General features: G+C 38.9%; 1 protein-coding gene across 7 annotated transcripts in view; it reads left to right on the forward strand.

The window, feature by feature from the left end:
* Positions 1 to 24,042, forward strand: part of anapc1 (anaphase promoting complex subunit 1) — a 56,592-nt gene that overhangs the window by 30,600 nt on the left and 1,950 nt on the right. For 4 of the 7 annotated variants that reach the window (XM_051425401.1, XM_051425410.1, XM_051425393.1 and 1 more), the window contains 21 exons: positions 224 to 342; positions 664 to 794; positions 1,065 to 1,205; positions 3,394 to 3,546; positions 3,814 to 3,895; positions 5,310 to 5,401; positions 6,037 to 6,171; positions 6,516 to 6,598; positions 7,129 to 7,207; positions 7,373 to 7,447; positions 8,240 to 8,292; positions 8,488 to 8,635; positions 8,826 to 9,022; positions 12,749 to 12,835; positions 13,463 to 13,580; positions 16,942 to 17,019; positions 17,221 to 17,288; positions 17,472 to 17,610; positions 18,328 to 18,414; positions 20,847 to 20,942; positions 22,204 to 22,393. In XM_051425401.1, the coding sequence (XP_051281361.1) occupies positions 224 to 342; positions 664 to 794; positions 1,065 to 1,205; positions 3,394 to 3,546; positions 3,814 to 3,895; positions 5,310 to 5,401; positions 6,037 to 6,171; positions 6,516 to 6,598; positions 7,129 to 7,207; positions 7,373 to 7,447; positions 8,240 to 8,292; positions 8,488 to 8,635; positions 8,826 to 9,022; positions 12,749 to 12,835; positions 13,463 to 13,580; positions 16,942 to 17,019; positions 17,221 to 17,288; positions 17,472 to 17,610; positions 18,328 to 18,414; positions 20,847 to 20,942; positions 22,204 to 22,393 (2,351 nt within the window). Of the gene's footprint in view, positions 1 to 223; positions 343 to 663; positions 795 to 1,064; positions 1,206 to 3,393; positions 3,547 to 3,813; positions 3,896 to 5,309; positions 5,402 to 6,036; positions 6,172 to 6,515; positions 6,599 to 7,128; positions 7,208 to 7,372; positions 7,448 to 8,239; positions 8,293 to 8,487; positions 8,636 to 8,825; positions 9,023 to 12,748; positions 12,836 to 12,940; positions 13,351 to 13,462; positions 13,581 to 16,941; positions 17,020 to 17,220; positions 17,289 to 17,471; positions 17,611 to 18,327; positions 18,415 to 20,846; positions 20,943 to 22,203; positions 22,394 to 24,042 lie in introns of those variants that run through there. The other 3 variants (XM_051425419.1, XM_051425438.1, XM_051425447.1) reach the window with 2 other exon arrangements.

Raw genomic sequence — 24,042 nt, forward strand, 5'->3', positions numbered from 1 at the left:
TTTCTTTAACTTTTGTTTTTTCACTGTGTATGTCTTTTGTTTGTCTCTGTTCTCTCCTTGTCTTTGCCTTACAATTGTACACAATCAATAGGATGTCTGCAGTAATCAAGGGTGGCGTGCACCTCCTGTCAGTTATATAGATTTTTCTGACTCTGAGCCTGTAATGTTTCCTTAGTTTTAATTCCCTGCTTTCTTTTTGTCCACATATGTGTATCTTCCCTAGACTCCTGCAGTTGTGTCAGAGGACCATGGCTCTTCCGGTTGGCAGAGGCCTTTTCACTCTCTTCTCCTATCACCCTGTACCGACGGAACCTTTACCTGTCCCAAAACTCAACCTGACAGGTAACATGATGCACATCCGCACCCTGTTTATGCATTAATGAACGTCAATGAACATATGGCATATTGTGAAATTTGAAGTGTTTTAGACAGGAATATTGAGGATAGGGGATTTATAAATTTTTCCTCAAAGTTATATCAGGGAATTTATAACTTATAGGAATAAAGCAGATTTTAGAGATTTTTAACCTCTGCTCCACAGGAAATTAAACTGTACATTAACAGGTGTTCTTTATGTATATATTGTGTGTACTCAACTTAGGATTTTTGTAGTTCAGTATTAAGTTCCAGATTTTACTTTGCATTTGTATTTTTCTACCCCAGGCCGTGCTCCTCCCAGAAACACTATGGTAGATCTGAACAGCGGGAACATTGATGTTCCTCCCAATATGACCAGCTGGCCCAGCTTCCATAACGGAGTAGCTGCTGGACTCAAAATAGCCCCAGCTTCACAGGTCAGTCACAAACCTCAGCTTCGCTACCTCCTCCATCAGGCTTTGTGTACAGTTTTACATACATGTTAGTGCAGCTGATTACTCACTTGTTTCTACAGTCAGTCCTGTCCTGATAATAAACCCTTATGTAATTATGTAATTTTTTATGAGTCTAGACAAACTCATAGAAACTTTGTCCCTTTTGTTCATGTTTGCATTGTAAACTCACCCTTATTTTTTTAGCTAAGAACCCTACAAAAAAATGTGAATTTCTTTTTGTTGGTATTTAAGGTGGACTCAGCCTGGATAGCCTACAACAAGCCAAAGAGCCCTGAGCTGGCTAATGAGTATGCAGGCTTCCTCATGGCCCTGGGCCTCAATGGACACCTCACTAAGCTGGCCACGCTCAATATACATGACTACCTCACCAAGGTACAGTACACACATTCACACAAAGGCATAAATGTGCAGAAACTGTCCGCACATTAGTTTCACACCTTGAGTTTCACTGCACAAGCAAAACAAACATACACATTTTATTTATTTATAGCCCTACAAATGTACAGAAGCAGATGTATTTTGGGTTTAATGAATACTTTCTACCTTAATGGGCAGTTTACAGTAGACAGCACTGTCACTAAATTACTGTTTCTTACTGCGGTACAAACACACACACCAACTCACACAGAAGCGCAAGAAAGGAAAACAAGTACGAACTTAAATACAGTTTATACAAAGGTACACCCAACTACTTTCATTTAACTTGCACACAAACACATGTACACACACACGTACACACACACCTGCACACACATTTTTTTCTAGATGACTGTAAATGAGAGAAGTAGACTTGCATCAGAGGCAGGCAACCAGTCAAAACGAAACCTTGCCCTCTGAGAACTTTGAAACGAGATGAGTCCTTCCCACTTTCAGGTGAGAAAAACAACAGGAGGCTGCAAGCTAAATCTTATTTTTGCTCAATTAAAAAGTCAGTGTAAAGATGTGGTTAAAGATAAAGAGTAACCATTGCACCAAATCCACACTCACACCCTGTACCAAGACATGCTTTGAGACTGATTCATTTTCAGTTCCCATTTTGATTGAGGATGTGAATTGATGCCGCAGTCCATGAAGATCAAAAAGCTCTCCTTATTAGTAATTTCTTTATAAATGAGATTTAAGTATGTTCTCATACATGTGCTTAAAATAAAAGTCCACTTGCTGAAATGGTGGAATTAAAAATATTAATGTCCCAAAGCAGATCCATTAGAAATTATTTTTGGATAAAGATACTGACAGCTCAGGGTAACACACACAGATTTAGTACAAATATAAGGGAAACACTGCAGAACTGTACAATAGACATTTAATACAGACAGTTGCGTGTAACAGCCTTCAGTCTGAATGAAAGCTATGAGCGTGGTTAACAGTGAAGCCTGTTTGTAGCTGGTGGTTTTATGTCGGTTTCTATTCTCGCTGTAAAAGAGAAATTACACTGACATACTCTGGATCAGTTCATTAGAATTGCGTATGGTTGTGGTTTTAGAGAGAATGTGGAGTTGTGTGCGTGTGTCCCTCGTCTTTTAAGCATCCCACTGTGTTCACCTTGTGGCTGCAGCCTTTTACAAAGTCAAACCGAGACAACGTCATTAGATTTATTTTTATTTTTTTCCATTTATTGTTTTAAGATCACAGTGTTATAGTGTTGTTGTTCATTTAAAAGAAATGTGTTTTAGAAAATAAAATACAGTAGTGTAGCGCAGCCATATTCAGCTACGGAGGCACAGGCCAACCCACACAGGAGGCAGTGACCGGTGCTAATTTGGTGGAAAAGTGATACTCCTGGCCGACACTTTTCTTCCCAATATTCCTGTTTGCAGCCATGATAGCAGTGTTTCTGGCCCATTCACTTTACCTTCACTTACTATGATACCATCACATTTTAACCTGTAACAGCTTGAAGGTTGTGTGCCAGCATTAATACATTTACCATAGTTTGAGAACCAGTGCACTAGAGAAATGGAACTGGTCTAATATTTTCACATTTAGTTGCTGTTTAGCCTTTTCCTGGATATTTTTTAGCAATGAATTGTCAGGTTATTTTTATATATATATATATATATATATATATATATATAAATATAAATATAAATATAAAAAAAAGTGGTTTAAGGTTTTATTTAGAAAAATATGTAGAATTTACTTTTAATTTTAATGTAATGATGACCCATATCAGTGTTGCTGTTACAACATGTTAGGGGAACATGGTATGCCTTTGCAATTATTAAACAGACACAAACACACACAGGTGTGATCCACAGGGGTCTAATGAAAACTGTCAGTCACGGTGAGCCTCAGATACCAGCCTCACAGTTAGAGCTGATTACATCGGAAGTAATTTGTTCTGCTACAGCAGGTGTTTAGTACACAGGGACACATATATTGCGTGGTCTGAGGTAATTTGCTGTCTACATTTAACTGAAATTAACCATTCTTTGAAGAAAACACTGTATTTTTCTTGGAAGTAATATAATATTCATATCATCAACAACTGTTTAGCTGTCTCTTTGACACCCTAAATCCACAATTTACCAGCTTTCTGTCCTTGTCGCTGCGTCAGGGCCATGAGATGACCAGCATCGGGCTCCTTCTGGGTGTGTCTTCAGCCAAACTGGGCACCATGGACATGTCAATTACCCGCCTGCTTAGTATACACATCCCTGCCCTTCTCCCACCCACCTCCACTGAGCTGGACGTGCCACACAATGTTCAGGTAACAGTGAATGTGCATATTTAAATGTCCACATGAGAGTGCATCAGGGCAATGAGGAAGAATATTAATTGTGGACTGTGAAAATGCAATACTTTAAGTGATTATACATGAGTATAAGACTAATTACACGGCTGTTAGTGTGTCTGTGTGGATTATGTTATTCAGATCTGCAAACATAAACGTACAAGTATACACTATTTTTTACACACACACACACACACAAAATGAAACAATAATCATTCAATTCTCCCTCTGTCTGTTCTGCAGGTTGCTGCTGTAATTGGCATCGGGCTGGTGTACCAGGGAACAGGACACAGACATAATGCTGAAGTCTTGCTGTCTGAGATAGGTGTGTATGTGTGTGTCTGCGTGTGTGCTTGTGTGTGCAAAAGATAAAAACATACAGTGACACTTTTTAAAAACAGGGGGATTCAAAGTTTTTAATTAAAGGTCTACATATTATTATTTTTTTATTATTTTTGCACAGATTAGAATTACATTAAAAACAACAAAGATAACAAATAGTGTAAAGTGCAGGGAGAGGCAGAAAACCCAGATGGGCTTATTTAAAGTCTCCACCTAAAATTTCATATTTATAAGGAACAAAAAATTAACATACACAGAATATTATGACTACATAAAGTAATAACAAACTGATAATAGAGAAAAAGAATATATAACATCAACAACAAATGATAATGACAACAAAATAACAATATAAAAACAAAAATATGAACATGATATAAAAGTGTGTTTGTGTGTGAATTTGAATTTTAGGACAGCAGTTAAATGGGCTTTTAGACATCTTTTGAAACATTTTATAGGGATGGAGTTTTTAGCCAGATGGGAAAAGGTATTCCATAATTTGGTACCCCTAAATTTAATAGTAAATTGACCCTTGCACGTAAAAAATCTTGGAGGATGAAGATCTAAAGATTGTTGCGTTGGATAAGAGTGAACCTGAGAATTAAATTTAAAATAAGTCTTAAAGTGCTCTGGAAAGTTTTCATGATCTGAAGATACCTTATAAATAAAAACACATATTTGAGAGATATTGATGTCATGAACAATAAGTATCTGGAGTTTCTGAAAAAGAGGTAGAGATGAGACATGTGACTCAGATCGGGTTGCCATCCTAACAAAATGTTTCTGAAAAACCAAAATTCTATGAAGTGAAGTAGGAAAGGTGCTTGCCCTTTCCTACTTAATTTTACATATGGTCAGAGATGCTAAATATTGCTGTCAAAATGCATAGACATAGCTCCAACGATCAGTCGATTAATTGACAATTTGTAGTCATTTGTCACTTTCATGCAAAAATGCAGGTTCCAGCTTCTCAAATATGAGAATTTGATATTTTTGTTTCTCATTTATGATAGTAAAGTGAATATCTGTTAGTTTAATAAAACAAGACATTTAAATACCTTACTGTGCGAAGTATACTGTACAACAAGCATGTTTAACTCGTATAGACATCTCGATTCATTGTGAAAATTATTGTCAGATTAATAGATAATGAAAATAATGTATAATGTCTTCGAGTGTCACATGCATTGTGTCAGACTAGCAACACTCAAACACAAGAAAATGTATCCTTACATAACTTGGTCTGGTCCAAATTGACTGCATAGTTTAAAAGTTGTATTCAAGCTCTGTTGGTCAATAGTAAAAGCACTAACTTCATTTGTAGTCAGGCAGAAGTGGTAGACCCTCTGTACCACAGTTCCACTCTTGACTTTTGAGTGTGTTTTCTTGTCTTTCAGGTCGACCTCCTGGTCCAGAGATGGAGTACTGCACAGACCGGGAGTCCTATTCACTTGCTGCTGGACTAGCCCTGGGCATGGTCTGTCTGGGGGTAAGTCACACGCATAGAAACACTCTGTTGGCCGAATAAATATTTGCAGAAATAGCTTAATGTTGTTTCAACATGCTGGAGGTTCCAGGTGGGGCCACATAAGATAGTTTTAGGGAACAGTGACTCACATGAAGCTGAACTTGAATAATATACCAATTTATTTTCTGGTACTACATTTTTCCTCTGGATTAGTCCCTATATATCTGCAGTGAGAAGCAATTGCATTCTCACAAAACTTGCTATTTATCATTTATATTTTAGAACACAGAAACATTTTGAGAAATTAAACTTCATTGTGGTTCTTTTTTGGCTTGACCACCACATCTTTCCACTAGACTGACCAGTAGTTTTTTCTCATAGTATAGAAGGTTACATTTTCCTAAAGTGTGAGAAACCAAAATCAACTGCTAGCTGTAAGAAACCTCATGTAAAGGGTTCAGTTGTAACACTACAATACCTTGTGCTCATTCCCACTGAGATGGGCTCTGGCTCACGCTTCATCTCCAAACACTTGCACCTTTATTCTCCCCTCTCCACCACTCCCTCCACCTCTCTTCCTTTCTCCCCTCTACTTTTTTCATCATCATCCTCTCTCCTTCCCTTGCCCACCCTCCCTCCCCTTTCTCTCCTGGCAGCATGGCAGTAACCTGATTGGGATGACAGACCTGAATGTCCCTGAGCAGTTGTATCAGTACATGGTGGGGGGCCACCGCAGAGCTCAGGCCGGGGCCAATAGGGAGAGACACAAGTCCCCCAGCTACCAAATCAAGGTAGATGGACAATTCCTTTATTTATATATATATATATATATATATATACATATATACACAACAGTATAGAAATGCCTATTATTTGTTTGAGGTGCTGTAATTTAGAAACATTGTCATTATATAGTCCTTCCTGAATTTCTTTTTAATAAACCACCATACACATTATCCATATTAAAATTCATAAAGGTGATTTTCATATTTGTATCATGTTGTTGTTTTCATCACGTAGTTATGACAGTGTTACGCACACCTTTTCAAATAACACAAATGTTGAAATTAGATGTTAACAAGACACTGATAGTTAGCTAACTAACCAAATATTTTGCTTTCTCCAAACATTTCAGGAGGGCGACACTATAAATGTCGATGTGACGTGTCCAGGGGCCACACTGGCCCTCGCCATGATCTACCTCAAAACCAACAACAGGTGTGAAAAGACAAACAACTGACAGATCCACCTATCTTTTTTTTTTTAATTTTAATAATTTAAAATATCAACTCATTGTACATTGACCTGGTTCCTTCCCCTTTTTTGTGCAGTGGTGCACTGTTATGAATCACTTGCAAGACATTCAAATGTTTCCCTTGCTGACTCAAGTGCTTTTACGAATATTAAGCTGTATTAACGGTACAGAATCCTCCATCAGTACTACGGTAACCCTGACGCTTAGTTTTATAAATTGTGTATAAAGTGTGGTGCTTTCTACTTTTCATCCATTTCTTGTCCATGTGAACTTCGAGCAGAACATCCTAACGTGCTCGACAAAAAAAAAATCTCATCTGACAGTGAGTGCAGTTGTCACGTTGCGCTACAGAAGAATCCTCCATCTTCTAGCCTTATGCTATTGGTCAAGAGGTTCCTGTCTTCTTCAAGACGATGCTGTATGTCTATTGGGTGAGAAGGTGTTTAAGGACGGTATTAACACCTCCTTGTCTCTTTCTGGTTCTGTTCTCTAGGTCGATTGCTGATTGGCTGAAACCTCCAGATACTTGGTTCCTACTGGATTTCATCAAACCAGAGTTTCTGCTGCTGAGGGTTAGTGTGTGTGTGTAGGAGTGTGTGTCTGTGTGTCTGTGTGTCTGTGTGTCTGTGTGTCTGTGTGTGTGTGTGTGTGTGTGTGTGTCTGAAAGAGAGAGAGACATAATTTCTCCCACCTTTCCATAATCTGGTATACCTGTCTCTCTCTGTCTTGCCTCTTAGACTCTTGCTCGGTGTATTATCATGTGGGATGAAATCCTGCCTAATACTGAGTGGGTCAAGAGCAACATACCTCAGGTGAGAAAATACACACTTATATACACACACACCGTATTATTGAGCTGACATATTTGGAGCTGTGATGCTGCAGACTTGGCAACTATGACTTGCAAATAATTCTAAACTGTGAGGTTTCTGTGGAGGAGAACAGGTTTAACTTCATCAGTTTGGTTATTTTACTCAATTTGGCGGCTTATTTGTCTCAAAAGATACACTGAGTTTGTTACTTAGTCTTGTGATTGTATTTACAATATAATTACTCCAATAAAATCCGGTTTATCAAAACTTTCCATTTGCCATTGTACTGTCCTAGTAGCTCTTTCCTGCACACAAAGTTAGCAAAGTTACTTGTGTTTCATTAGTCTGCTGCCAGGAAATGATCGTATGTATAAAATGAATAATAGTCTGTTGAGAACGTAACACAATGTGTGAACCTGGTGTGCCAGAAATATTTCCCCCCTCTGTTTCATAGAGATGTACGTGACATTATAGGGCAAAGCAATGGCCGTTGGTTAGGGCTGAGGAAAAAAAAATCACGCCACATGTGATTTATGGTTTTAATCAGTTTTCTTTCCTTCTCAAAAACAAACCAAAGACACCATCGCTTTGGGGATGTGAAACCCCACCACATCTGTAGTCTCTAATCACTGAATTTATTCAACAATTTCTAATAAGCTCAGTTTCTTACTTTTGCTCATTATTACCAGCTTTTTTTGACTTCCTTCCAATAAATGAAGAATGTTTTCAATACTATCTATTGAAATTATCAGTAAGTATCAGACTGTTACTGTTTTCTTCATTTGTTTTCAGATCATGAGGGGGACTTTTGACCCTTCAGAAGACATTAACATGGAGACAATGGCGTGAGTATTTAAGCCCAAAAACTGGCATTTCAATTGTTGTCATATGAATTCTGAATGTTGTACCTTGAATTGATGTCTTCAGGGGAATTTAGTGCAATCCAACAGCTTGTCACCAGCTTCTGTAGTTGCGTTCATAATGTTCTCCACATTGTCCCGCACCATGACCGATCATGTCGTGTTATTTGTCTCTCTCAGCCAAGCCCAAGACTACATTACTGCCGGGGCTTGTATGGCACTGGGCTTACGCTTCGCCGGCTCTGCCAACTCTGATGCCTTTGACTGCCTCTATGAGTTTGCCAGGAACTTCATGAAGATCATGTCCTTTGCTGGTACTGCTGCTGTTGTAAGTGTTACAAGTTTGTGTGTGCATGTTTAAATGTGTGCTTTGATCTGATGTAAGAATGGCCTTATGAGCTTGTCACAGTCATGAAGAGTGCAATGTTGTTGTCTCACCTACTTATACTTTGGATAATGATTTCTTATTCTCTACTCGTTCTTTCTGTCTCTGTCAACATGTGTACTGGTACTCCTAGCAGACGGGCTATTACAACCTGCAGACTGGTCTGTCAATGATTCTGCTGGCTATGTCCATGGTGATGGCCGGCACTGGGAACCTGAAGGTACTGCAGCTCTGTCGCTTTTTCCACAAGCGAACCGGCGGCGAGATGAACTACGGCTTTCACATGGCTCATCACATGGCGCTGGGTCTGCTCTTCCTGGGAGGGGGCAGGTGAGATGCACACACACGCACACACGCACACACACACACACACATACATATATACATATATATATATATATATATATATATATATACACACACATACACTATTATATGAAGCTTTTTCCAACAGCAGCCAATTACTGCTGGTCATACAAAATAAAGAACAGTTGGTTACAAAAATTAATACAACAGGAAATTGGCATTTGTTATTTCACAGATTCACCACAGGAAAAAATAAATGTTTTGCTGAAAACATGTTTGAAAACACTATAAAATGAACTAAATTCATCCATGTAATTACTTTTGCATCTTGGAAATTATATTTCAGAGCAAAAAAACACTTTTTTATTCTGCCACCCACTCTGATATCTCCCCAAGTTCATGTCCAGTACTATTGTTTTTAATTATATATAATAACATAAAATATTTTCTCAGCTATACCTAGCTGCTGTAGCAACATTGACTGCTGTTGGGCACCCTGTATATTATCTATGTAGACCAGAATGCAGAAATAGAACCCAAATAAGACACTTTAAAGGAGAAGGCTGGTTATTCTATGTTTTCCTTCTTGTCAACAAGTACCATAAAAAGACCAAAAACCAACATGGCGTTAGTCTGTCTTACAATTTTTTTCTAACTTCCCTATTCTGTCTGTGGCACTCAGCTGCGGGCCCAAAAATGGGTCATAAATATATACTTAGAGCTGGGCACTGTTTGTTTTATTAAATTATACAAAATAGTACATATATTGGGGAGTTTCAGCCGATGGTTAGACATCTGGTATTACACAGGGGAATAAGATGTATCAGACTTTGGCTCTACAGGCATTTTTATAGGATTTTTTGACAATAGGGAAAACACCAAAAAGGCCACTGTGAACATATTCAGTTCGGTTTTGTGGACACATAAGATACTTGCAAACACATATACAGGCATATACAAGAACAGGTATAATGTATCGTCATCATTTTAAAAACATTACCATTACTTCTGAGGAACCCTTGAGCAAAGCACTGAGCATGCAACTGTCCCTGAAAAATACACTTTGGATTTTTTCTCATTTTCTACATGTAGCCTCTCACATAGACACCTGAATCTCTGTATGCCAACAGTACTTAAATCATAAACACACTCACCAGATTTGGGACTGGTGTTGTTTGTGAATGACCAGGTGCACACACACTGTGTGGGTTAGGCACACAAATACACACAAGTCTGTTTTGAGTGCTGTCTTGTGCATAATGAATGACATTTATACACACACACACACCCACCCAAGCCAGGTTCCTCCACCACTGTGTATTTTCAAGAGAAACAACGGCTCCCACTCTCTCATTACATGTTGCAAATGTTTCTCCACCTACAGCCGTAATCAGATGAACCTTCTGATCATGTTTTATTTTAGACCTGCCAGCTGAACGCTCACACAGCTGGAGGGACTCGGTTTGAATGTCATGCACCGTAGTGTGTATTGACATGAGTGTGTTACTATTGGTCTGCTGAGGTTAAGGTTCATGCTGGGGAGCTCACTCATGCCATTGTAGTATTGTTGTGTTTCCTTCATTCTCTTCCCTCTGCTCGTCTGTCATTCAGTCCCGACCTGTTTGCGTTGAACATTTTTATTCATATTTGCTTGCAGCGTGTTTCATCGTTATCGCTACGTCGCTGTTATTCATTTGTTCTCATTCATTTTCTCACCTTTGCTTTTCCTCATAACTGCTAATCTATGTCGTGTGGCTTTCTCACCATTCCTCCCTTCCTCCCTCCCTCTCTCTTTCTGTTTGCTGAGTTAGTTTCTCTTCCCATTTATTAATTTTTTTTGGAAGGAAACCGAAGTGAAAGTTAGGTTTTCCATCATAGTCACACATTGCGTTAAGACTATTGATAACTATAGCATACAGCCTTTTTGTACCAAAGGCTTTGCGTGTTCTTACGGTGTTTGCATGGGTTTCTTGTGAGTGCTCTGGTTTCCTCCCAAAGCAAACACTAGCATCTTAGGTATTATAAATACTTCTGCTGTTGCCCTTGACCAAAACACAGGCCTCAGGACTGGAGTTGGTCCCTGGGAGCTGTCCACTGCTCCTAAAATAGTTAGTGTGGGTCAAATGTGGAGGACAAACTTCCCCACAAGGACTAATAAAGTATAACTTAACACATCTTTTATGGGTAGTAGAAAACAATATTAAAACAGCTAAAAGTTGTATTTTCTGCTCCACATACTGGACGGTCATACTTCAGAGATTGTAAATGTTGAGCCCAGCATAAAAGGAACTGGTGACTCAGAAGAACTGGTTGTTAGCCAGCAATCCTCCTTTTAACGGCTACCATCGTCCTATTGAAGCAGAAGTGGACCAAACTGTCAAAGCAGGAAGTTTCTGTTTCTAATGTTGCTGTTAGTCAGTTTGAAAGTTGTGAAGTGGCAGATGTCAGTTAATGGTCAGAGAAAAACTGTGATGTTGGTTGGTTGGAAATGTGAGACTGTTGATGCCTCACAGTTTGACAAAGTTTTTAACCATATTTGGTGAAGAGTAAAAATGTGTTATTTATTAATAAAACATAGGTAAAAGGCAGAAAAACACTTTTTTGAATAATAGAAGTGTATATTTTTCTTTCTTATACCTTTTAATATAATGTTTTAGGGCTTCAGCTAAAGATTATTTTCATTATCAATCAACCAGCCGATCATTTTCTCAATTAATTATTTGGTCTTCAAACGTGTGTGTGTGTTTTTATCTACAAAGGGAACAGATCCTCTTCCACACAGTCCACCATGTTTAACCAACCAACCAAACACTGGCTCTAGATAGCGACTTTCACGTAATTTCTCCTTAGGAAAGCTGAGCCGAAAGCACTCATGGTTGAAATCTGCACCGTCACTGAATCCTACACACTGATCCTTTAAACAATTTTAGTGCAAATGCAGAGTGCAATTCTCAAATTCCCCAATGCTCGTGGATTTGGACCAAATTTGCTCTAAAACATGCCTGTTTATCTTTTCCTTTTTAGGTTGCCTAAATTGTAAACTTGTGGGGAAAGAATGTAATGTTCAGTGTTGTGTTCGAGCCTCTTATACATCCCCCCCAGCAGCCTTTTAATTGAAGAGCAAAATCCTTTACCTCAGTTGACTGTTATTAAGTACTTTCACAAGTAACCTTCAATGTACAAGCAGCATTTATTGTCTGACCCAACTTTATTGTAATGACCCCATTAGTCAAAGTACACACTTAACTGCCAACTATTATGTTTAAGAGGCTCTGTTGTGGCCTGTGATGACGATGACTAGATTACAACACACACCTGGTTTCACTAACAGAGGGTTTATGAAAAAGTGTTTATTTTGAAGCAGTATGTCTTTCAAAATTGTGCAATATTGACAGTGCTTTGTGTTTTGTCATGAACACTGTAATTTAGAAATTTTTATTCTCCTCCAAAGTATACTTCACATACCCATCACTGGGTTTGTGTGAGCGTTGGTTGGCATTTTTTGATTATGACTGTTGCAACAAGTGGGCAATTTTTAGCACGTTAGAGTTTAGTGTGTGTGTGTGTGTGTGTGTGTGTGTGTGTGTGTGTGTGTGTGTGTGTGTGTGTGTGTGTGTGTGTGTGTGTGTGTGTGTGTGTGTGTGTGTGTGTGTGTGTGTGTGTGTGTGTGTGTGTGTGTTTGTGTTTTGAGAGAGAGAAAAGAATGTCTTTTCATTATTTGTGATGTTTTTTTTAATGTTGTCATGTTAGGTACACCCTGAGCACCTCCAATTCAGCCATCGCTGCTCTGCTGTGTGCCCTGTACCCACACTTCCCTGCTCACAGTACTGACAACCGGTGAGAACAGCACACACAGTATGATAACAAAATCTTGGTAAAATGTTCTCTTTCACTATGTTTGGTGCTGAGTGGGTGATGTCTGTCACATGTGATGGTCCACAGAGTCCTAGAAGGTGGAGATAGATGTGTATGAAGATGAAAACATGTTAACCTTCAATTAGTAATGGACAACCTGATGAGTCTGAGGTTGTATAAGTTAGCTGCACCAACGCAACCCCTCAAATTATTTGTTGTAACTACTTGATTGCTGCTCATAGCTTACACACACAGGTAGGGCTGAGTTCCGTTCACCAGTTCCCCTTGGATCCAGTTCCTGGTCTGCAAAAAACATGGATTTGTTGAGTTCAGAGACTCAGTGTTTGTTTTTTTTTATTAGCAAAGACCACTGTTGAAAATGTGGAACATGGGTTCTTAAATGCAGGGTCACACACCCGACCTATTTAATGGTAATTAACAACATAATACATAATAACATAATTTGAAGTGAAATAAAAAATTATTCATTCATTCAACTCGAGTGCTTATCTCTTCATTTTATTAGAAGACAATATACTTGATCTGTCTGGCCCTTTCATATTTTACTGTAATCAAAATCTGTGTGTTCATGTTGCTTTGATGCTGCAGCTACCACCTGCAGGCCCTGCGGCACTTGGCTGTGCTGGCTGCAGAGCCACGCCTGCTGGTCCCTGTGGACGTGGACTCCCTGAAGCCCTGCTACGCCCTCATAGAGGTCACCTACAAGGTAAGTTCATAAAGGTTGGTCAGGCTGACACAGGTAGCCACAAATCTGTGGATGGAGGATAGTTGCCCTTCCCTTGAGCAAGGCACTTGGGCCAACACTGTTTTAGTGTAGAGGCTGATTTTGTAGTTTGTCTTTAAAATGGTGTCACAAAGTGTGTTAGGAGTTTGACAGTTTATTAGTGGTTATTTCTACCCACCTTCATCATCATGGGTGAACATGGAGGTCTGACAACATCCAAATTCACAAGTTGACATGACAAGCTCCTATTGCCCTATGTTCTCTTTAATATTATAGAATCAAACATGCACCAAGTACAATTTGTACAGTTTTTCTGACGCATTGCATTCACTTCCTCCCTCTCGCTCTCTTTCTCATTCTCTTTCTGTCACACATTCTTAAATTGTCCATCGCTGCACTTCCTCATGACGTGTTTTGCATGCAAACACATACGCACACATATATGCTAACATGATCTGTAATGTAAAATGTGTGCTCGTTTCAGCTCATTGTGATGTGCAAGAAAAATACCTCTGTCCATCAGACTAGCACCTTCTGCTTTTTGTGTCAGTGTCATTGCTCTTAGCTAGACGGCTTCCATGAACTCACAGTTCAGACACTTGATGCGTAATTTGTGCCCACACCTTTTAGCTACGACTAATTTCCAACTTTTTACCACCGTAAAAACAGCCACACTGGTGGCATCTCATCAGAAGAAGAAAATAAAATAAAAAAAATAAAATATGAAAAAGATAGTTTAAAATAAAGACCACACTGGTACATGACCCAAAAAGAGATGAGAATGATTACAGAGGTAGTAGTCGCATACTATAATGTACCAGACGATCAGAGATCGCAGCATCCACCAATCGGATTTCTTAGTGCAAAGTCTTAGTCTTAAACGGCTGCTAACAAACATGTGCCCCTTTCTTCAGGAAGACACCTCACCTGAAACAATGCTCTCCCCTAATTCTCCTTCTTAGTGAAACAAACTGGAGATATAGTGAATCACTTTGTCATAGAGAGAGAACTTAAAAAAAAAAAAATAAATGGAATATGGATGTCCCTAGCAATGGTTATATACACGACTTCCGCATGTTACTGTGCTAAAGGCTTTGGATTGGTTCTGCAATCAAATTTTTTTTTTGTTTTTGTTTTTGACTCTTAATTGTTTCCACCCAGTCTTAGCAACTAAAGCTAGGAGAAGGTCCTTAGTCTATTGAGCGTTTAAAGATTGGATTGTGAGTTTAAATAGTTAGATTTTTACATTAGACCATATTAATTGAAATATATTTCACTTGCACTTTGAAGCTGTTTGGAATAACAATGTATTTGATGTACATTGGTAAAAGGTCCCTTGGGTACATTTAAGGTATTTAAGCTAAGCCAAAAAGAAGCAATGTTCACAAGGTAGATTTTCTAGTTTTTGTCAATAGCTTGTTTCTTTTCAAACCAAGTTTATATTTATGTGGGCCTCATTATATACTCAGCCTTCAGTTAAATTAATATTGTAGGACAGTAAACAACCGACCTTCAGTTAACTAAAGGCTATAAAAATAGTTTTACCAAAGTAATTGTTGTAGCAGACCAAGGTTTTGACGTACACTGTGGTGCAGTCCTCACTGTGGCTCAGACTTCCGGTTTTGCGTGACCTTGCACAAGACTACAGTGAGTCTATTAATTTTGGCCACAGTTATGTCATTTGGATCATGTGCACTCATGTGAAGCAGGAAGGTGACATACAGTGGTTTGTCCAGATGCCCCACTTTTCAAAAATGTAAAGATTTAAAAAACAATCATTCATATTTCACCAGTACATTAGATGCTTATGTGAGAATAACTGTAGATGTTTTTCTAGCGTGCCATATTTACTCAGTTATTATTATCCCACAGTCTGTCTAGAGTGCTCCAACATTTTCAAACATGTACATTCAACAGGCATTGTTGCAATACTGTAGGTGTGTCCTCACAGATGCAGTAAATAGCTCATGAGTTACAGGCGCAGTTTCTCAATCTCCCTCTGTGAGGTTTCATTGCTGCTCTGTACAGATGTGGCAAGTTTAGAAGTCTTGTTCGGTTCTCCAGTTTTTCTGCAGCACTGTGAGGCCCTGCTAAATTTGTATTAGCATTGATTATGGTTTAGTTTGTCATCTAGAATTTTGATTTAAATCCTTATTAACTCTATAAGGAGCAATTTGAAAAATACATTATGTGTTTCTGAGGTTTTCTGTAAAAGTAGGCCCACAGTGTGCTAAAGCAGACTGTGTGACATGTATGGAAAATTTGGAAACACAGAGAAAAGTAGAAGTGTACACATCCAATGGGAGGATAGGTGGTAGAGTTGTATAGACTCAAGAAACATTTTTCTAGTCAGTTTTCTGCAAAAGCTAAGGTACTAAAGTACTTAAGATTTATAGTATTATGGGCAATGCACACAGAGTCAAAACACCCACACCCATTGTTTTCTATGTGGGCCAAGCTCAGTGTTGGCGTCTTTTTGTGTCAATACGGGTTGATGTGCATCATCTCATCAGCACACACCGCTCTCCTATATCCCAGCGTTGATGAGCATCAACTTTGCAGAGAAGCAACTATTTTATCATATATGCTTATTGTATTATGGCACATTACGGCTACTGTAACTTGACTACTACTTCTGTCTGTTTGACACATCCAGTCGGGGCCATGGCAATAAACCATGTGACGCTGACAGTAATGCAGCTGATGTGTGTTACTGAAAGTGTTCATAACAACAGTGATTTTTTGGGCATTTTTGTTATTTGTTTGTTTGTTATGGATACTAGGGAGATGACAGGAAATGAGAGAAAAAAGGTACCCGAATAGTTTCAAACTGGGCATGTGGACGTTGCGGACTAACCCGCCAGAGCACATTTAAACTCCCGATATTTCAGTGTTTGCACATATGAAGGATGCTAGAAGGTTAAAGATGGAGGTTGTTGCTGTTCACAGTGTGGACCACCTCTGACAGCATTGCTCACTTCAATTTAATTCACAGCAGAAAGCTCAGCTTGACACTGTGAACATCCTCAGTCATTACGTCAATCGTTAGGGAAATACAAACATTCATACACATTTTACATACTGTATGAGAGCCCATAAAACTAAATTCATTTTTTTCAAAATTAACAGTTTTTGGTATTCTGCTGTCCTGTATTGCTACTTCTTGGTAACGTTATGTATGAGCACAGTAAACTGTTTCATTGCTTAATGAGAAATACCCAGAATGTGGCTCATATAGTCATGTAGCAATTACTAAGTATTATTACCCTTCATTGCAGCTGTAACTTTAATATGTGAGAGTGTGAAAAGTATGTTGTAATGACAGCATTTCCTGTCGTTTCAGGAAACCAAGTGGTACGATGAGACGACCGTACAGTTGATGGCTCCCACCATGCTCCCTGAGCTGCACCTTCTCAAACGGGTAAAGTCTGAGAACAACATTTCACAGCTTCTGGACTTTGTAGTTCAGTGGAAACTAGAGTAGTTCAGTATTGCTTCCTCTCTGCTGAGGATTAGCTAATTGATAAATATTTTACCGTATCAATTCCTTATGCCACCCAAACTATTTGCAAGTAAATCGAGCACATTCAATTTTTGCCTAATTTGTGTTTATTTGTTGCAGGTAAAGGTGAAGGGGCCACGATACTGGGAACTGTCTGTAGACCTCAGCAAAGAAACGCAGCATCTAAAGTAAGTGTAGGGCGAATGATAGTAAACGTCATTTGTTAAATTCTTAAACAGAGGTTTTAAAGGCAATTATTTAAATGAAACCATGTGTGCCACAGATGGGTTAGTGGAATCCAGGTGGAAGCTCCAATCTCATGTATTGATTTGGTTGACTTAAAGGAAAATCTCTCTATATATTTCCCTCAGGTCCATCCTGTCCAGAGATGGGGTGTTGTATGTAAAACTACGGGCTGGCCAGCTGCCCTACAAAGATGACCCTCAAGGCTGGAAGAGCTTGCTGGCCTCCGCCGTCAACCACCGCAACTCTGGAGTCAGAGCCTTCAAGGTAAACCCGTGTCACACATACCCAAGAACACCAACATCCATCATTTCAAGTCCTTTTTGTTTGAAATTCCATCTTTCTTTATAGGCAGGAAGTAAAAAATACTGTGTGTGTTGAGTGGGGAAGGTCTCATGGCTGATTGTTGTCTAATAATAATAACAGAGGCATTGAGATTTGTCCTTGTTATTAAGTCCAGCTAGAAATGTCCTCACATGTTAACAATATAGACCCCAATCGTAATGTATTTTGCCTTTAATCTAATTTCCTTTAATAACTCTGTTTGAAATAGAGCAACACATTTAAAGAAAAAAAGCCTAAAAATAGTGGAATTGAATTGACCACCTCCCCAGTGGCTGGTTGTGTCCAGTCTTGGCAGGTTGTCACTACAGGTTCATCAGGCAGCTGTGTGAATGACAGACTATTACTGGTTCCCTGATGGCCTCAGTGTATGCCGTCAATACACCTGCAGGTCCTGAGGAGGAAGGGGAGGGCTCAAAACAAAAATTATTTATTCCACTTGTCCTCACTGTCCTTCCTGCCCCCTTATCTTTTTCTTCTTAAGCATCCATCCTTCCTTCTGCTTTCTCCTTGTACCCTTTCCTTCCATTCATCTCTCTGACCCTCTTCCTCATCCTTTGTATCCCTTCTTGTTTCTGTATATGTCCTTTTATGTGTTGGTTCATATAAATAAGTTTACAATTGAATCGTGTGTTTCTGCAGCCTGAAGCCATCTCTACATTCACGTCAGAGCCTGCCTTGGTCTCCTTTGCAGAGTTCTTCTGTAAAACATCTGAAGGAATGAAACACGTGAGTTTTACACACATATAGATGCAGGTGCATTATAAAGCCAGCAATTTTGATCCCTAATTGCATGCCTTTGCATCCATTTGTCTATCCTGAGAAAGCCTACAAACCTCGAGAAATTGTTCCAGAGTTAGTTCTGCTAATGTAGTTTAGAATAATTACAATTCATAATTGTAATTTGATATTGAGTAATTTGAGGTATATTGTTTATTTTAGTGAAGTGTAATTTAAATGGTATTATTATTGTATCATTAAGATCATTATTAAACAACATTTTAATCAAGGAATTTCAGATTTGTCAGACATATTCCATGTTTTTACTCTCCAACCTCAACAGGCTAATAGCAAGCTAATGTTAGCTTTGTCTGTTGGTTTAGTTACATAACATTTACACCTGGATTAGTTAGTATAAATATTTATTCACAACTAATCTTATGTAAAAACTAGTTTCTGTGATGCAGCTTGTTTTAATTTAGTGATGTGTAAGTCTCCACTTAGTCAACACATTTTAAGGTTAAAAACTAATGATAACAGTTAACAGTTGATCCACTTCGCTCACGGTTCCTCTCATTCTGAGTTATAATACTCAAGCTTCAAATTTTCCGGAAAAATGCATTTTAGTAAACGTCAAGGCTAATTTTAAAAAATCAATGTATACGATAATTGCGACGTTATCTTACAGAGATCAAAATGATTTCACAAACAACACCATCTGTCAGTGGAGATAATACATGAAGTATTAACCTCACGTCCTGTCTGTGTTTATATAATGAATTATATTAAATGAACTGACACCTTGAAACATGTTTCTGGATTGGCTAACAAGTTTCCAAGGTTCAGTGTCTGTGGTCTTGATAGAGATCTTGTGAGAAAGACAGTCAAACATGATTTTGACTCAAAAGGCCAAAAACTGATTTGAAAACAAGATTAATGAGAAGAATTCTTTGATGTGCAGCTGCCTTACATCCCATGGATTTAAACACAGGATCTCTCGGCCTCTCTTGGCCTCTGCTGCAACGACATTGATGATTCTTTAAAAAAATCTGTGCATTACTTTTCAACTGCAGTGCCACTATAAAGGTCCACTGTGTAACATTTAGGAGGCTCTATTAGCATAAAAATAATATAATATTCATAGGTATGTTTTCATTAGTGTATAATCATCTGAAAATAAGAATTGCTGTTTTTTTGTGACCTTAGAATGAGCCATTTTACAGACAAGCGAGAAGGTCCTCTTCCACTGAGGCTGCCATGTTGAACCACCATGTTGCAAACCAAACACTGGCTCTGAATAGGCCCTTTTAGTGTTTTTTGCGAGTTCCGCTGGCCGCTGTAGTTTCTCCTACACTCTTAAAAGGCTGAGCTGTATTCAAACAGTTCATGCTACTACTGCTTCATGAGGACTGTGTGGGCGTTCTTTGATCAGATTTGATTTGACAGCGGCCTAATAACACAACAACCCACCTTCATCAGATTTTTATTAAAATTGCAAAATCCTGATTGGTGGAGAGGGCGGTGTGATATCATCTTTTTCCAATGGAGCCCCGCCCATTTCTGAGAAGTGCAAAGAAAAAAACACAAATACAGAAATTACTCATGTGGTTTATCGAAAACAGAAACTTTTGCATTCATGTAGGATCCAATTGCTATTAGTAGAAAGCTGACTGACAAAATAGGTTTTCAACACTTTCTGTGCTGCAACCTGGACGATTTTCTCAGCTTTAAACACAAGGCAGCTTTAAATGTATAGCACGTCATGCACACTCAATCTGCTCATTAACCACCTGACTCCTATTTTCCGAGTAAAGAGGCTGCTTCATCAAAGCTTCAGGTTAATTAGATGGAGGTCACTGGTTTCAGCGCAGTAAAATGGAAGAAAAATTGTCATTTTGTAGCGTAACATTCGGTAATTGAATTTAACAACATGGCAATTTTGAGTCCTTCAATTTAATTTACAAGACATTCCAGGTCACTTGAAAGTTATTAAATTTGCTTCTAGGAAGATTGCTTAGAAAAAGCACAAGCTTAAATGCACTTGCTGTTATATAAAGACGGTTACACTTAAATGCCAAAAACTACATGAAACAGAGGTGCAAATTTACTTTGTAAGGTCTCCGTCTGTTTAACACAATGATATGTGCTCAAATGGAAAAGCATAAAATGTTTACAGATTTCACCATCATCAATATCAGAATGCAAAATATAGAGACAGCAGATAAAAAGAGATATGTTAAATAAATCACTAAAAAAACTAAAAACTGTAGCTGCTAAACGGAGCTAATTAGCCTTGGCTTTTGAGCTTTTTGTGCTGTCATGGATCCATCTACATTGTCAAAATGTCTTGTTATTTTAAAGAGAATTTATATAATGTATACACCAACCTGTTTGTGTCTTTGAATACTCCTTCACTCACGCTGTCTGTGTTATGTTTGCAGAGAGAGGATACTCTGGTGTTGTTTTCGGCGATGCTGTATGAATGTGTGACACAGGAATTTCCTGAGATGCTGCCCACATATATTGCTATTGAGCAGGTGACACAAACACACACACACACACACACGTGCACTGTTATGTGCTGATGCTGTTGAATTGTTCAATTACATTAACAAGCAACAATAATGAAGATAGGTTGCTACAGTGGTTTAATACAGAACTGCTTATACTTACTTTCACTAAGACCAAAATATAATATTATACTTCTGCAGAGATGCATGTTAATATATAGAGAAGGGGTAACTGTGTGTCACAGAGGAGCCCACACACACCTCCCAAATCTCAACAATGCGTAGTGTGGGCGCCTTGGTAGCTCACCTGGTAGAGCTGGCACCCTGTGTATCAAGGCTGAGTTCTTGCTGCTGCAGCCATCGGTTTGAGTGTGACCTGAGGCCCTTGGTCCCCCTTTCCTGTCTGTCTTGAGCTGTCCTGTCCTATATAAGTAAAAAAAAAAAGGTTAAAATAAATAAATTAAATAAGCAAGCTTATTGGACGTTATCCAACGTCTTGTCAGGAGGCGTTTGGGTTTAGTTACATTACATCATATTGTCATACTGTCAGTACTGCCATAAGTGATTTTCCAGCAGAGCACAGGCATATTCCTCCTTAAGGCACGTAATGTCCATTTACGTTGATAAATCCACATTTTGTTTTACCAGTGTAGTCTTTTTTTCTGCCGCCGGGATGAAATTGTTTTCTGCTTGCTCATTTCTTCTAAGTTTTCTTTACATTGTGGTTTACTAAATGTGACACTGTTTCCTAGTAGACACATATGTTAAACCCCCAATCCCTACATGTATAAAAAACATGTACATGTACCTTCTCTTACATGCAGCCCAGAGAAACATAATCCTATATTAACATTCTCACCAACACACTGAACAACAAACCACAGAAATGAAGGTAATAACCATTAATATCTAATTCATTTTTCAAAGTTGGATACCCAAAAGCAAAAAAAAAGGTAGGGCACATACAGATTTCCAGGATAAAACTGACTTATCTATGGACTCATTTATTTGGGCCTTGTAAAACAAACATGCTAACATTTTGGCCTAGTGGCCTTCATCAGAGCATGTTCTATGAGTTTGGTGCAGCACCATAAACAAAATACTGGGAAGGCACATTCTTTCTAAGATCTAACTAATCAAGACTGACTATCAAATGTAATGGATATCTGTTTGTAATGTTTTGAAATATCCAGTGACAACTACACTTACAGATGAAAACCTAACACCACTGAGTTAACAATCCATTGTCATTCCATGTGAAGGTATGTTAACCCTTGTTGTCTCCCAGGCGGTGAGTGCTCTGCGTCGGGGTGACCTGCTGCAGACCTTCCCCCTGTGGCAGATGCGTCTGGTGGTGGAGCTATGGGACAGCAGGGTGCTGCGAGGCCCCGCATACAGCGATGACGCCCTGCTCACCTCCGAATTTCTGCCCGTCATGAAGAACATGGTGGATGTAGCACTCGACAGCTGGCTCAAAGGTGAGAGGGATGATGACGTGGAGTTGTGTTAGTGAATACGGATGAAGGTAGCTCAGTTTGGATAGATGCAGGTATGTTTTTATCTACAGAGGGAGTGAGTCCTCTATGGACTTGTTTCTACAGTAGCCCAGAATGAACAAACCAAACACTGGCTGTAGATAGAACCTTGTGGCCACTGTAGTTTCTCCTTCACGCTTGGAACGGGACGGTGATGTGAGGGCTTTGCAATCCACAGCTACACTGCTAGATGCCACTAAATCCTACACCCACTGGACTGAATATTTTGGCTCTGTTTAGCAGTAGTGTCACTGGTTCAGTATGTCACATGTTGGATGTGTTTCAGCTTGTTTTCCTGTACAGGGTGTAGCACACTTATGTCAGGACAGACTGTGTATAAACTCAAACAAACACACATTCCATCACTGACACACACATACAGACACACACAAACACAGACACACACTTACAGTAATACATGTGCACTAAGAGGCGTGGGAAACAGGTGAAGTGGTTAGACAAGGCTTTGATAATGTAAACAATCCTAACATGCCTTCACTTTCATGTTTCATGAAGCCTCTTGGCTCTGGCAGATGTTACAAAGGAAAACCAAACTAACTTGACCTCAAGCATCAGGAATGTTGCTGTTCTCTGGAACTCACCCATGAATGAAATATGTGTCTAGAGCTATCCTTGTTGGGGTTTTTTATTCTAGTTTCTACTTCTCAACTCTCAGTAGCATTAGTCTTTCTCAGAAGTCAGTGCTGCAGTGAATTTTGACATAGAGGACACTGTTATATGTGTGTAACATTGTTCTTACCCTAAAAATCTTGTTGTTCTGTGAGGTTTACTTTTAAAAGTGTCCCAAGTCAAATTCAGCCAACTCTCTCAAACTTGTCGTAAATTGTTAGTATCTTTCTGATGAATACCACCTGTTAATCATCAAATGTCCATGAGAATGTATCATTAGCATAATCAACATCCCTGAAATTGCCATAAAAAGCTGCAGTTTCTGCTCCGTGTGTGGGCAGGGTTGATTCACAAAAATGTTCCTGGACAGTAAAAAGAAGACTTTGACAATACGAAGCCTCTAGTTCTGCTTTTGGAAATCGGCAGACAAAAACAGATGTAGCCGTGTGAGGAGTGGTGTTAAAGGACACAGCAATTAGAAAATATTAGTAATGTGCTACACCTGCCAATGGTGTGCCATCAAAGCAAAGCTGACATGACGGAGATAAAGGAAAAGGGGATATTACAGACTAAACAGTGACGATGATGATATAGTGAACAGAGTATTAACTTTGCATTAAAGGACCAGTGTGTGGTGAAACTGCAGATTGCAACCAACTAAAACCTCTTTACTCAAGCGAGTGTAAAGGAAAAATAAAAGTTGCGAAAATTGTTTGGTTTTTTCGTTCTGGGCAACTTCTGAAACATCGTAGTTCCACATGGCTATGGATGAAAACTGCTCATTCTAAGGTAATGAAAAGGTGATTATACACGAATGAAAACATACCTGTCAACATTATAGTCCATATCTCCATTTCAGAGTGTGATGTTGTTCCCAGCTCCAAATTTGGTTCTTTCATGAGGCATGTTGTTCCTCAAATCAACAAGGCTTGTGATTAAGATAAACACTAAACTAGCGGCTG

This window comes from Dicentrarchus labrax, unplaced genomic scaffold (genome assembly GCF_905237075.1).
Source record: "Dicentrarchus labrax unplaced genomic scaffold, dlabrax2021, whole genome shotgun sequence".
In the NCBI taxonomy this organism is placed as follows: domain Eukaryota; kingdom Metazoa; phylum Chordata; class Actinopteri; family Moronidae; genus Dicentrarchus; species Dicentrarchus labrax.